The sequence below is a fragment of the Bufo bufo genome, chromosome 2 (genome assembly GCF_905171765.1).
Source record: "Bufo bufo chromosome 2, aBufBuf1.1, whole genome shotgun sequence".
In the NCBI taxonomy this organism is placed as follows: domain Eukaryota; kingdom Metazoa; phylum Chordata; class Amphibia; order Anura; family Bufonidae; genus Bufo; species Bufo bufo.
Genome location: NC_053390.1, coordinates 828,055,969 through 828,071,195, shown reverse-complemented (window position 1 = coordinate 828,071,195; position 15,227 = coordinate 828,055,969). Strand labels below are relative to the sequence as shown.

The following is a 15,227-nucleotide window of genomic DNA, read 5'->3' as shown; positions in this document are numbered from 1 at the left end:
GTGAAGGAACTGGAGGGACTGTCAGCCACCCAATCTACTATCGTCTGTACTTGTTCAGGCCTCACCATTCGTAGATCGGCATTAGGCCCGACCAAATACCGCTGCAGGTTCTGTCGCCTACTCGCACCTGAGGAAGGGGTTTCACTTGTGCGTGTAGCTGGTACAGATCGACCACGTCCTCTCCCTGCAACAGGAGCTCCACCAGCAGCACCACGACCTGGGCCACGTCCCTTATTTGACGCTCTTCTCATTCTTTGCGTTCACCCACCAAAATAACACATGGTTTATGTCAGGTGACAATGTAACCGCCAATAGTCAACAATTACGTTCACTGACAGTAAGGCAGTGCCGGTGTCATAAAGAGGAAACATTTCCTGAGGTCACACAACAGTGTGAGAGGTGAATTTTATACAATTACTTCACGGTCACAAAAAACTTGAATTTGTCAACCAACAGTGTAACTGCCGTATTGACTGGTTGTATTGGACTGTCAGAAATGCAGCAAAGGCCTCAAATGTAGTATCTTGCACAAAATGGGTGTTTTTTTCAAACAACAATATAACAGCAGTATCTAACGGTTTTATTGGACTGTCAGAAATGCAGCTAAGGCCGCAAAGGTACTTTATGCAAAAAAGATATGATTTTTTCACCCACAATTAAACAGATGGATTTAACTGATTTTCTTTCATTATCACAAATGCAGTGCAGGGTGCAAATGTACTTTTTAGCAAAAAAAAAATTATAATTTGCCCCCACAGAATCGAACAGATTTACTTGGATTGTACTTTACAGAAAATTTTTTGAATATGTCACCCCCTGGGTCCCTGAACTCACAGACGGATTCCCTATATTATTTTCCCTTCCCCTGGCACATATGAAGTGCAGGTGCACTTAAAAAATGGGTATATGTTGCCCACTGAACTAAAAGAACAGGGTTACATTATTGTCCCTGGCACATATGCTGTGCTGGTGCACTGAACTTGCATAAAATGGCCGCCGCCGACCACCTAACTAACAGATGGATAAAAGTTATTTTTCTGTGTCACTGGGCTCAGGGCAGGGTACAAAAATGTTGCACTGCACCCACAAATAAAAATCGATGTAGATTGCAGAGTTAATAACAAGTTCTGATCACAGGTTCTCTCCTATTCTCCCCCTCACAGCAGCAGCATCCTCTCCCTACACTAGTAACAGCAGAGTGACGTGCAGCGCAACGTGACTCCAGATTATATAGAGGCGGGGTCACATGCTGCACTGGCCAATCACAGCCATGCCATTAGTAGGCATGGCTGTGATGGTTGTAAGGTCACACAGTTAAACGCTTGTTGATTGGCTGCTCTGCAGCCTTTCAAAAAGCGCCATTAACTCGCCGAACACCGAACCCGAACTTTTACTGAAATGTTCGGGTTCGGGGTTAAAAAATCGGAAAGTTCGGTACGAACCCAAACTTTACAGTTCGGGTTTGCTCAGCCCTACTCAAGTGTCCTTCGCCCAATGCTATATTTTGCAAAAAAACTGGTGACGATTAAAAGAGGACAAATACAAGTGAACCTTAAAATCAAAGAGACTGGACACCCGATGAGAAAATCACAGCAGCTACACAACACATGTAGGATACTTCTTTATATTGCAAAATCTTTTACTCATTTTTAGTACAGAAAAAAGCCAAAAATGAAGAATCACAAGTTAAATGATTGAAAGTGGCAGAAATGAGAGGTGGACGACCAGCTGTTTCCTTCATACTTTACCTATTATATAAGCAGAGTAGACTTTGGAGTGAGGCCCAGGCCATAAAGCTCTTCTACAGGGAAGTCTCCTGGCCGCCCCGGCTGCCTCCACATTAGGAGAAGTGACAGAGGTCTGCACATGGGGGAGAAGGGAGTGGAGTTTCAATTCCCTAATAGACTGGAAATAGAGGCAGTTCCTTCTTCTTTCAGGATTAAGTTCCTCTAGAGAACATGGCGGAGGCACAGGTGGAGCAGGACGTTCATGTCTCCTGTATAGAAGAGGAGCTCCGCTGGCTGGCAGGTAATATTATTATCTTGGGGTCAGTCCGGTATAGGGCACACCTCTGGGCTGTCCTCCATGGTAACATCAACGTGAGGTGATAGGTCTGTATGTGTACAGTAACGGTCTGTACAGTATGGTGGAGTAACATAGAACATGTGTAATGTATGTATAATATGTACTTATAGTAGGTGTATATAGTGGTATATGTATAATATGTATGTATACAGTAGGTGTATATAGCGGTATATGTATAATATGTATGCATAGTAGGTGTATATAGTAGTATATGTATAATATGTATGTATAGTAGGTGTATATAGCGGTATATGTATAATATGTATGTATAGTAGGTGTATATAGTGGTATATGTATAATATGTATGTATAGTAGGTGTATATAGTAGTATATGTATAATATGTATGTATAGTAGGTGTATAAGTGGTATATGTATAATATGTATGTATAGTATACAGTATATAGCGGTATATGTATAATATGTACGTATAGTAGGTATATATAGTAGTATATGTATAATATGTACGTATAGTAGGTGTATATAGTAGTATATGTATAATATGTATGTATAGTAGGTGTATATAGTAGTATATGTATAATATGTATGTACACTAGGTGTATATAGTGGTATATGTATAATATGTATGTATAGTAGGTGTATATAGTAGTATATGTATAATATGTATGTATAGTAGGTGTATATAGCGGTATATGTATAATATGTATGTATAGTAGGTGTATATAGTGGTATATGTATAATATGTATGTATAGTACAAGTGTATAGTAATATATGTATAATATGTATGTATAGTATACAGTATATAGCGGTATATGTATAATATGTACGTATAGTAGGTGTATATAGTGGTATATGTATAATATATATGTATAGTAGGTGTATATAGTAGTATATGTATAATATGTATGTATAGTATACAGTATATAGCGGTATATGTATAATATGTACGTATAGTAGGTGTATATAGTGGTATATGTATAATATATATGTATAGTAGGTGTATATAGTAGTATATGTATAATATGTATGTATAGTATACAGTATATAGCGGTATATGTATAATATGTACGTATAGTAGGTGTATATAGTGGTATATGTATAATATGTATGTACATTAGGTATATATAGCAGTATATGTATAATATGTATGTATAGTAGGTGTATATAGCGGTATATGTATAATATGTATGTATAGTATACAGTATATAGCAGTATATGTATAATATGTATGTATAGTAGGTGTATATAGCGGTATATGTATAATATGTACGTATAGTAGGTGTATATAGTGGTATATGTATAATATATATGTATAGTAGGTGTATATAGTAGTATATGTATAATATGTATGTATAGTAGGTGTATATAGTGGTATATGTATAATATGTATGTACATTAGGTATATATAGCAGTATATGTATAATATGTATGTATAGTAAGTATATATAGTGGTATATGTATAATATGTATGTATAGTAGGTGTATATAGTGGTATATGTATAATATGTATGTATAGTAGGTGTATATAGCGGTATATGTATAATATGTATGTATAGTATACAGTATATAGCGGTATATGTATAATATGTATGTATACTAGATGTATATAGTAGTATATGTATAATATGTATGTATAGTAGGTCTATATAGTAGTATATGTATAATATGTATGTATACAGTAGGTGTATATAGTAGTATATGTATAATATGTATGTATAGTTGGTGTATATAGTAGTATATGTATAATATGTATGTATAGTAGGTGTATATAGTAGTATATGTATAATATGTATGTATAGTATACAGTATATAGTAGTATATGTATAATATGTACGTATAGTAGGTGTATATAGTGGTATATGTATAATATATATGTATAGTAGCTGTATATAGTAGTATATGTATAATATGTATGTATACTAGGTATATATAGCGGTATATGTATAATATGTATGTATACTAGGTATATATAGCGGTATATGTATAATATGTATGTATAGTAGGTGTATATAGTGGTATATGTATAATATGTATGTATAGTAGGTGTATATAGTAGTATATGTATAATATGTATGTATAGTAGGTGTATATAGTAGTATATGTATAATATGTATGTATACTAGGTATATATAGCGGTATATGTATAATATGTATGTATAGTAGGTGTATATAGTAGTATATGTATAATATGTATGTATAGTAGGTATATATAGTAGTATATGTATAATATGTACGTATAGTAGGTGTATATAGTAGTATATGTATAATATGTATGTACACTAGGTGTATATAGTGGTATATGTATAATATGTATGTATAGTAGGTGTATATAGTAGTATATGTATAATATGTATGTATAGTAGGTATATATAGCGGTATATGTATAATATGTATGTATAGTAGGTGTATATAGTGGTATATGTATAATATGTATGTATACAGTAGGTGTATATAGCGGTATATGTATAATATGTATGTATAGTAGGTGTATATAGTAGTATATGTATAATATGTATGTATACTAGGTATATATAGCGGTATATGTATAATATGTATGTATAGTAGGTGTATATAGTGGTATATGTATAATATGTATGTATACAGTAGGTGTATATAGCGGTATATGTATAATATGTATGTATAGTAGGTGTATATAGTAGTATATGTATAATATGTATGTATAGTAGGTGTATATAGTAGTATATGTATAATATGTATGTATACTAGGTATATATAGCGGTATATGTATAATATGTATGTATAGTAGGTGTATATAGTAGTATATGTATAATATGTATGTATAGTAGGTATATATAGTAGTATATGTATAATATGTACGTATAGTAGGTGTATATAGTAGTATATGTATAATATGTATGTACACTAGGTGTATATAGTGGTATATGTATAATATGTATGTATAGTAGGTGTATATAGTAGTATATGTATAATATGTATGTATAGTAGGTGTATATAGCGGTATATGTATAATATGTATGTATAGTAGGTGTATATAGTAGTATATGTATAATATGTATGTATAGTATACAGTATATAGTAGTATATGTATAATATGTATGTACATTAGGTATATATAGCAGTATATGTATAATATGTATGTATAGTAGGTGTATATAGTGGTATATGTATAATATGTATGTACACTAGGTATATATAGCGGTATATGTATAATATGTACGTATAGTAGGTGTATATAGTGGTATATGTATAATATGTATGTACATTAGGTATATATAGCAGTATATGTATAATATGTATGTATAGTAAGTATATATAGTAGTATATGTATAATATGTATGTATAGTAGGTGTATATAGTGGTATATGTATAATATGTATGTATAGTAGGTGTATATAGTGGTATATGTATAATATGTATGTATAGTAGGTGTATATAGCGGTATATGTATAATATGTATGTATAGTATACAGTATATAGCGGTATATGTATAATATGTATGTATACTAGATGTATATAGTAGTATATGTATAATATGTATGTATAGTAGGTCTATATAGTAGTATATGTATAATATGTATGTATACAGTAGGTGTATATAGTAGTATATGTATAATATGTATGTATAGTACAAGTGTATAGTAATATATGTATAATATGTATGTATAGTAGGTGTATATAGTAGTATATGTATAATATGTATGTATAGTATACAGTATATAGTAGTATATGTATAATATGTACGTATAGTAGGTGTATATAGTGGTATATGTATAATATATATGTATAGTAGGTGTATATAGTAGTATATGTATAATATGTATGTATACTAGGTATATATAGCGGTATATGTATAATATGTATGTATAGTAGGTGTATATAGTGGTATATGTATAATATGTATGTATAGTAGGTGTATATAGTAGTATATGTATAATATGTATGTATAGTAGGTGTATATAGTAGTATATGTATAATATGTATGTATACTAGGTATATATAGCGGTATATGTATAATATGTATGTATAGTAGGTGTATATAGTAGTATATGTATAATATGTATGTATAGTAGGTATATATAGTAGTATATGTATAATATGTACGTATAGTAGGTGTATATAGTAGTATATGTATAATATGTATGTACACTAGGTGTATATAGTGGTATATGTATAATATGTATGTATAGTAGGTGTATATAGTAGTATATGTATAATATGTATGTATAGTAGGTATATATAGCGGTATATGTATAATATGTATGTATAGTAGGTGTATATAGTGGTATATGTATAATATGTATGTATACAGTAGGTGTATATAGCGGTATATGTATAATATGTATGTATAGTAGGTGTATATAGTAGTATATGTATAATATGTATGTATAGTAGGTGTATATAGTGGTATATGTATAATATGTATGTATAGTAGGTGTATATAGTGGTATATGTATAATATGTATGTATACAGTAGGTGTATATAGCGGTATATGTATAATATGTATGTATAGTAGGTGTATATAGTAGTATATGTATAATATGTATGTATAGTAGGTGTATATAGTAGTATATGTATAATATGTATGTATACTAGGTATATATAGCGGTATATGTATAATATGTATGTATAGTAGGTGTATATAGTAGTATATGTATAATATGTATGTATAGTAGGTATATATAGTAGTATATGTATAATATGTACGTATAGTAGGTGTATATAGTAGTATATGTATAATATGTATGTACACTAGGTGTATATAGTGGTATATGTATAATATGTATGTATAGTAGGTGTATATAGTAGTATATGTATAATATGTATGTATAGTAGGTGTATATAGCGGTATATGTATAATATGTATGTATAGTAGGTGTATATAGTAGTATATGTATAATATGTATGTATAGTATACAGTATATAGTAGTATATGTATAATATGTATGTACATTAGGTATATATAGCAGTATATGTATAATATGTATGTATAGTAGGTGTATATAGTAGTATATGTATAATATGTATGTATACTAGGTATATATAGTGGTATATGTATAATATGTATGTATACTAGGTGTATATAGTGGTATATGTATAATATGTATGTATACTAGGTGTATATAGTGGTATATGTATAATATGTACGTATAGTATACAGTATATAGTAGTATATGTATAATATGTATGTACAATAGGTATATATAGTGGTATATGTATAATATGTATGTATAGTAGGTGTATATAGCGGTATATGTATAATATTTGCGTATAGTAGGTGTATATAGCGGTATATGTATAATATTTGCGTATAGTAGGTGTATATAGTGGTATATGTATAATATGTACGTATAGTAGGTGTATATAGCAGTATATGTATAATATGTATGTATAGTAGGTGTATATAGTAGTATATGTATAATATGTATGTATAGTATACAGTATATAGCGGTATATGTATAATATGTATGTATAGTAGGTGTATATAGTAGTGTATGTATAATTTGTATGTATAGGTGTATGTAGTGGTATATGTATAAAATGTACGGTATGTATACAGTAGGTGTATATAGTAATATGTACGTAAAGTAGATGTATATAGTAGTAAAAATGTATATATGTATAATATGTACGTATAGTAGGTGTATATTATTATTATTATTATTTATTATTAAAGCTCCATTTATTCCATAGCGCTGTACATATGATACAGATAATTGCGTATAGTAGGTGTATATACTATATATATAGTGGTAAAAAGTATAAAGTAGTTGGCATGAAAGGGTTAAAGCCTACAGAGCTGACTCAGAGGTCAGAGCGGAGGACATGGCCACCTGGGCCTCACAGCTGTGTAGCATGTTCATGGTCTTCATAAATAGTGGTGCCTGGAGGACCTTGTGAGGGGACCATGGAGAACATAGAGAGAGCACCCGACACTGCAGCCGCTGGTAGAGAGGACCAGCCACATGGAATGGTATTTAGCTATCGAGTGGAGGTGAGTGACTCTCACAGATTGGTGCACCACCCTTGGGACCTATCTTTGTTGAGCCACTATTTTCAAGTATCATCTGTGCCCGGCTTTTTCCTTGAATGGGGATCTACATACATGACTCTTGGCCCAAAAGATATTTACTAAGGTTTGGCGTCCCGTTACCTAGTAATATGTGTAATTATATATGTATACTATATATAGTAGGGAGGACAGTAGGCAACTTATTATTTAAAAACATAAAAACATAGTCCAGTTATAGATCAGGAGGAGATAAGCAGATTAGAAAATATATTTATGGGAAAACTTGTATTTTATTCATTTATACTTTATGTACATTTTTGCCTTTTCATGCTTAGGAGTCCAGGGGGCGGTCCTATCAGTGATTGACAGCTAGCTTTGTACGGTCAGATATACAGGGAGGGCTGTCAGTCACTAGTAGTACTGAGTACGACACTTCTAAGCATAGAAAAAAAAACATGCATTAACAGGTAAATGTAAAAAATACAAATTATACTAAATATTTTCCCCAAAAATCTATATATCAATCTTCTCAATTCTGCTCTATAACTAAAGATGGCCTTGCGATTCGCCCGGCGGTCTCTTCGCGGCAAACTTTGCTCATTTGCGATTCGTCAAACATGTGAACATATGGAGATATTCGCACGCGCCATTTTTTTTGCATAGCACCAAACTTTGACCCATAACACATCCATAAGGTGGGACAGGACAGCCAATTGAGATGTTTCAGCACATGGACATACCCCCACCTATAACAGAACCCGATCTGGCCGCCATTTTACATTCAGTCTTTTGCCAGTGTAGGGAGAGGTTGCTGTGTGGAGCAGGGACAGGCTGTTAGGGACACCAAACGCTAGCTAATAGGGCCACAAAAGTCCTTTTAAGGACTGGTATAGGTGTGCTATCGATAGGTGTGACATACTGAAGGGTGTAATATACTTATAATATACTTTCTAACATAGAAAGTATATTATAGTGCATTTGTATTGTGCAGCAGTTGTGTGCGGTTCTGCTGCGATACTGCAGCTATACAGAGGGGCAAACACTATTGGAACAACTAATTGCAACTGGTGTGATATACCTGTTGAGGGCTGCGTTATACCTTCTTCCACAAAATACTGATTGAGGGGTGCTATATACCTGTTTCCGCCAAATACTGATTGCGCACCAGAGTTGGTTGAGTGGCTCACTCAGCCTTCTGCTTCTTCACCCTCCTCATCCTCTGTATCTGCACCCTCCTCACTCTCTGCTGTGTGCACCCCGAAAGACACCACTACCACCACCACCATAGCCCCTCCACTCGAGTCAGAGGAATTATTTCCCCATCCATTCCCAGACCTTACCGATTCGCAGCCATTCTTGGCATCAGATCTGGAAGAGGAGGTAGCAACGGCTGCCACCCAGCGGTCTGACGACAGTACCCAGATCAGCCCAAGGAGGGTGGTCCCTGCTGTTACTGCCTACTACAAGATCTCTAATGTCAGTGTTGGTGAAGGTGACGATGATGACGTGTCAATGGACGTCACATGGGTGCCCCATTGCCCACAAGAAAGGAAGAGGAAGGGAGTTCAGAGGGAGAGACGGAGCAGCAGAGAGGGAGGAGAAGCAGGCAGAACTTGCAGGGCACAGGAGGAAAAAAGCAGACTGCAAATGTATCTGGAGCGAGCCATCCACCATGCACGGTCACATCTTGTGCTCCCAGGATGACGGCATATGGCTTCGCAGTGTGGGCTTTTCTTAACGTGTCAGCTGCTGACAATAGTGTTGCCATCTGCAGCCTGTGCTGTCAATGCATAAGTCACGGTAAGCCCAACACTCACCTAGGGACGACCGCCTTAAGAAGGCACCTGGCCTCCCATCACCGAGCCCAGTGGGAGCAACGCCGTCAGAACCCACAAAGCCACACACCCGGCGCTCCACGTCCTGCCTCTTCTCCTCTCTCCTCCCATTTGTCCTCCACTCCAGGGGTTGCACAGGTGAGCAATTAGGGTGTGGCTGTTTAATTAGGGTGTGGCTGTTTAATTAGGGTGTGGCTGTCTAATTAGGAGACTTTAAAAACTCAGCAGTAAGAACAGCACAGCCTTTTTGATTCCAGAGGGGAAGCAAACCAGGCTGGTGTATTGAGCTGCATTTATATTAATATAAGCAGATATATAACACGAGTTTGACCGCGACGCGTAGTTGATAAGTGTGGTTGTGTAAGTGTGTGACTTAAGATTAAGTGACTTTAGATTCAGGGTCTTCAGTGGGGACTGCAATTAGCCTGTATCTTATTACTACATTGTATTGTATTTTTTGCTTTTGTGGTGTAATCCCCATTTAGTATGTGCTGCACAATTGACAACGCAGTCCAGTGCACATCTTGCATAATGTATGCAGTCCTGGAACAGCCGTTCGAGGGTGTAAATCTTTGTTCAAGATGTGAGCAAATTACCCGTTTGGAATCGCTAATCGAATCTCTAAATGGGCAAGTTGCAACACTGAGAGGCATTGACAATTTGCAAAAATGTTTGCTTCTCACCGAGCAAGCGCTCTTTGGGGTAGATGAGGGGGAGGGGGACAGAGAGGAGGCTGAGGAAAGTGAGGTAGCTAGCTGGGTAACAGTTAGAAAGCGGGGTAGAGGGAAGAGTGCCAGGGAGGCTAGCCCTGATCTGACACACCCCAACAAGTTTGCACGTTTGGCAGATGAGGGGGATGTCAGTCCGGGGACGGCACTGCCGCAGCCGGACACTTCCTCTGCCAGTCAGGGGAATGTCAGCTCCGGTAAGCAGGGGACCAGGAGAGCAGGGCAGACAGGTGCTGGTAGTGGGAGACTCAATTATTAGGGGAACAGATAGGGAAATCTGTCACAAAGACCATGATCGCCGAACAGTGTGCTGTCTTCCTGGCGCTAGAGTTCGACACATCGCGGATCGGGTTGACAGATTACTGGGAGGGGCTGGAGAAGATCCAGCGGTCATGGTCCATATCGGAACCAATGACAAAGTTAGGGGTAGGTGGAGAGTCCTTAAAAATGATTTCAGGGATTTAGGGCAAAAGCTTAGGGCAAGGACCTCAAAGGTAGTATTTTCCGAAATACTACCTGTACCACGGGCCACACAAGAAAGGCAGCGGGAGATTAGGGAAATTAACAAGTGGCTCAAGAACTGGTGTAGGAAGGAGGGGTTTGGGTTCCTGGAGAACTGGGCCGACTTCTCTATCGGCTACAGGCTCCATCGTAGGGACGGGCTGCACCTCAATGGGGAAGGGGCAGCTGTGCTGGGGAGAAAGAGGGCTAGAAGGTTGGAGGGGTGTTTAAACTAGGGACTGGGGGGGAGGGTAATTACACTATAGAAGGGGAAGATAGTGCAGATAGAGACCGGGGGCAAGGTAATGGGACTGAGGGAGGAATGGATGGAGGGCCTAGAACCGTTCAGAAGGAAAGGTGTAGGGTAAAAAATATACATAAACCTCTCAAATGTATGTATACTAATGGCAGAAGCCTGACTAATAAAACTGGTGAACTGGAATTAGTGATGTGTGAGGAGGACTATGACAGTGGGAATAACTGAGACATGGCTGGATGATAGCTATGACAGTGGGAATAACTGAGACATGGCTGGAGGATAGCTATGACAGTGGGAATAACTGAGACATGGCTGGATGATAGCTATGACTGGGCAGTTAATGTACAAGGTTACAGTCTGTTCAAAACCGGAGAGGGGGAGGGGGGGTCTGCCTTTATGTAAAGTCCCGTCTAAAGCCCACACTCCGTGAAGATATAAGTGAGGGACATGAACATGTGGAGTCACTATGGGTAGAGATACATGGAGCTAAAAACAACAATAAATTACTAATAGGAGTCTACTATAAACCACCTAATATACCGGAGTCCACAGAAAATCTACTACTAAACGAGATAGACGAGGCGGCAAATCATAATGAGGTGGTTATTATGGGGGACTTCAACTACCCAGATATAGACTGGGAAACTGAAACTTGTATATCTCATAAGGGAAACAGGTTCGTGGCTATAACCAAAGACAATTATCTCTCCCAACTGGTTCAGGACCCGACTAGAGGGACGGCCATACTGGACTTAGTATTAACCAATAGACCTGACAGAACAACAGACGTGCAGGTTGGGGTACACCTGGGAAATAGTGACCATAAAGTAATAACCTTCCAATTATCATTCAAAAGAGCGTTTCTACAGGGAGGAACAAAAATACCAAACTTCAAAAAAGCTAAATTTAGCCAACTAAGAGAGGCCATAGGCCTAACTAACTGGGACAAAGTCCTCAAAAATAAAAATACAGCCAAAAAATGGGATATCTTTAAAAACATCCTAAAATCTCATTGTGAGAGGTACATACCGTATGGGAATAAAAGGTTAAGGAACAAAAAGAAACCAATGTGGATAAACAGAACTGTAAAGAAAGCAATAAAAGACAAAAAGAAAGCATATAAAACACTAAAACAGGAGGGTAGCACGGAAGCACTGAAAAACTATAAGGAAAAAAACAGAACATGTAAAAAACAAATAAAAGCGGCCAAACTAGAGACGGAGAGATTAATTGCCAAAGAGAGTAAAACTAACCCTAAAATGTTCTTTAATTAAATAAATGTTAAAAAGTATAAATCTGAAGGTGTCGGCCCTTTAAAGAGTAATGAGGGGGGAGTCGCAGAGAGCGACGAGGAGAAAGCAAAGCTGTTAAATATTTTTTTCTCCAATGTATTCACTGAGGAAAATAAACTGTCAGATGAAATGCTGAATGCTGAAATAAATTCGCCATTAAAAGTGTCCTGTCTGACCCAGGAAGAACTACATCAGCGACTTAAAAATATCAAAATAGACAAATCGCCAGGACCGGATGGCATACACCCCCGTATCCTAAAGGAATTAAGTAATGTCATAGCCAGACCCTTATTTCTGATATTTGCGGACTCTATACTGACAGGGAATGTCCCACAGGATTGGCGCATGGCAAATGTGGTGCCAATATTCAAAAAGGGGCCAAAAACAGAGCCTGGAAACTATAGGCCGGTAAGTTTAACATCTGTTGTGGGTAAACTGTTTGAAGGTTTTCTGAGAGATGCTATCTTAGAGCATCTCAACGGAAATAAGCAAATAACGCCATATCAGCATGGCTTCGTGAGGGATCGGTCATGCCAAACTAATTTAATCAGTTTCTATGAGGAGGTAAGTTCTAGACTTGACAGCGGTGAATCAATGGATGTCGTATATCTGGACTTCTCCAAAGCATTTAACACTGTACCACATAAAAGGTTAGTATATAAAATGAGAATGCTCGGACTGGGAGAAAACATCTGTATGTGGGTAAGTAACTGGCTGAGTGATAGAAAACAGAGGGTGGTTATTAACGGTACACACTCAGATTGGGTCACTGTCACTAGTGGAGTACCTCAGGGGTCAGTACTGGAGGGGTCACTGTCACTAGTGGAGTACCTTAGGGGTCAGTATTGGGCCCTATTCTCTTCAATATATTTATTAATGATCTTGTAGAAGGCTTGCATAGTAAAATATCAATTTTCGCAGATGACACTAAACTGTGTAAAGTAATTAACACTGAAGCAGACAGTATACTGTATATATATACTACAGAGGACAGTATACTGTATATATACTACAGAGGACAGTATACTGTATATATACTACAGAGGACAGTATACACTGCGTGCAGAATTATTAGGCAAATGAGTATTTTGACCACATCATCCTCTTTATGCATGTTGTCTTACTCCAAGCTGTATAGGCTCGAAAGCCTACTACCAATTAAGCATATTAAGAGATGTGCATCTCTGTAATGAGAAGGGGTGTGGTCTAATGACATCAACACCCTATATTAGGTGCGCATAATTATTAGGCAACTTCCTTTCCTTTGGCAAAATGGGTCAAAAGAAGGACTTGACAGGCTCAGAAAAGTCAAAAATAGTGAGATATCTTGCAGAGGGATGCAGCACTCTTAAAATTGCAAAGCTTCTGAAGCGCGATCATCGAACAATCAAGCGTTTCATTCAAAATAGTCAACAGGGTCGCAAGAAGCGTGTGGAAAAACCAAGGCGCAAAATAACTGCCCATGAACTGAGAAAAGTCAAGCGTGCAGCTGCCAAGATGCCACTTGCCACCAGTTTGGCCATATTTCAGAGCTGCAACATCACTGGAGTGCCCAAAAGCACAAGGTGTGCAATACTCAGAGACATGGCCAAGGTAAGAAAGGCTGAAAGACGACCACCACTGAACAAGACACACAAGCTGAAACGTCAAGACTGGGCCAAGAAATATCTCAAGACCGATTTTTCTAAGGTTTTATGGACTGATGAAATGTGAGTGAGTCTTGATGGGCCAGATGGATGGGCCCGTGGCTGGATTGGTAAAGGGCAGAGAGCTCCAGTCCGACTCAGACGCCAGCAAGGTGGAGGTGGAGTACTGGTTTGGGCTGGTATCATCAAAGATGAGCTTGTGGGGCCTTTTCGGGTTGAGGATGGAGTCAAGCTCAACTCCCAGTCCTACTGCCAGTTTCTGGAAGACACCTTCTTCAAGCAGTGGTACAGGAAGAAGTCTGCATCCTTCAAGAAAAACATGATTTTCATGCAGGACAATGCTCCATCACACGCGTCCAAGTACTCCACAGCGTGGCTGGCAAGAAAGGGTATAAAAGAAGAAAATCTAATGACATGGCCTCCTTGTTCACCTGATCTGAACCCCATTGAGAACCTGTGGTCCATCATCAAATGTGAGATTTACAAGGAGGGAAAACAGTACACCTCTCTGAACAGTGTCTGGGAGGCTGTGGTTGCTGCTGCACGCAATGTTGATGGTGAACAGATCAAAACACTGACAGAATCCATGGATGGCAGGCTTTTGAGTGTCCTTGCAAAGAAAGGTGGCTATATTGGTCACTGATTTGTTTTTGTTTTGTTTTTGAATGTCAGAAATGTATATTTGTGAATGTTGAGATGTTATATTGGTTTCACTGGTAAAAATAAATAATTGAAATGGGTATATATTTGTTTTTTGTTAAGTTGCCTAATAATTATGCACAGTAATAGTCACCTGCACACACAGATATCCCCCTAAAATAGCTAAAACTAAAAACAAACTAAAAACTACTTCCAAAAATATTCAGCTTTGATATTAATGAGTTTTTTGGGTTCATTGAGAACATGGTTGTTGTTCAATAATAAAATT

General features: G+C 36.9%; 1 protein-coding gene across 1 annotated transcript in view; it reads left to right on the top strand.

The window, feature by feature from the left end:
* Window positions 1–1,896: 1,896 nt before the first annotated feature.
* The window catches only part of LOC120990506 (shootin-1-like), a 45,908-nt gene continuing 32,577 nt past the window's right edge, over window positions 1,897–15,227 (top strand). The window contains exon 1 of the mRNA XM_040419365.1: window positions 1,897–2,028. Coding sequence (XP_040275299.1) covers window positions 1,959–2,028 — 70 coding nt within the window. The 5' untranslated portion in view covers window positions 1,897–1,958. The remainder of the gene's footprint in view (window positions 2,029–15,227) is intronic.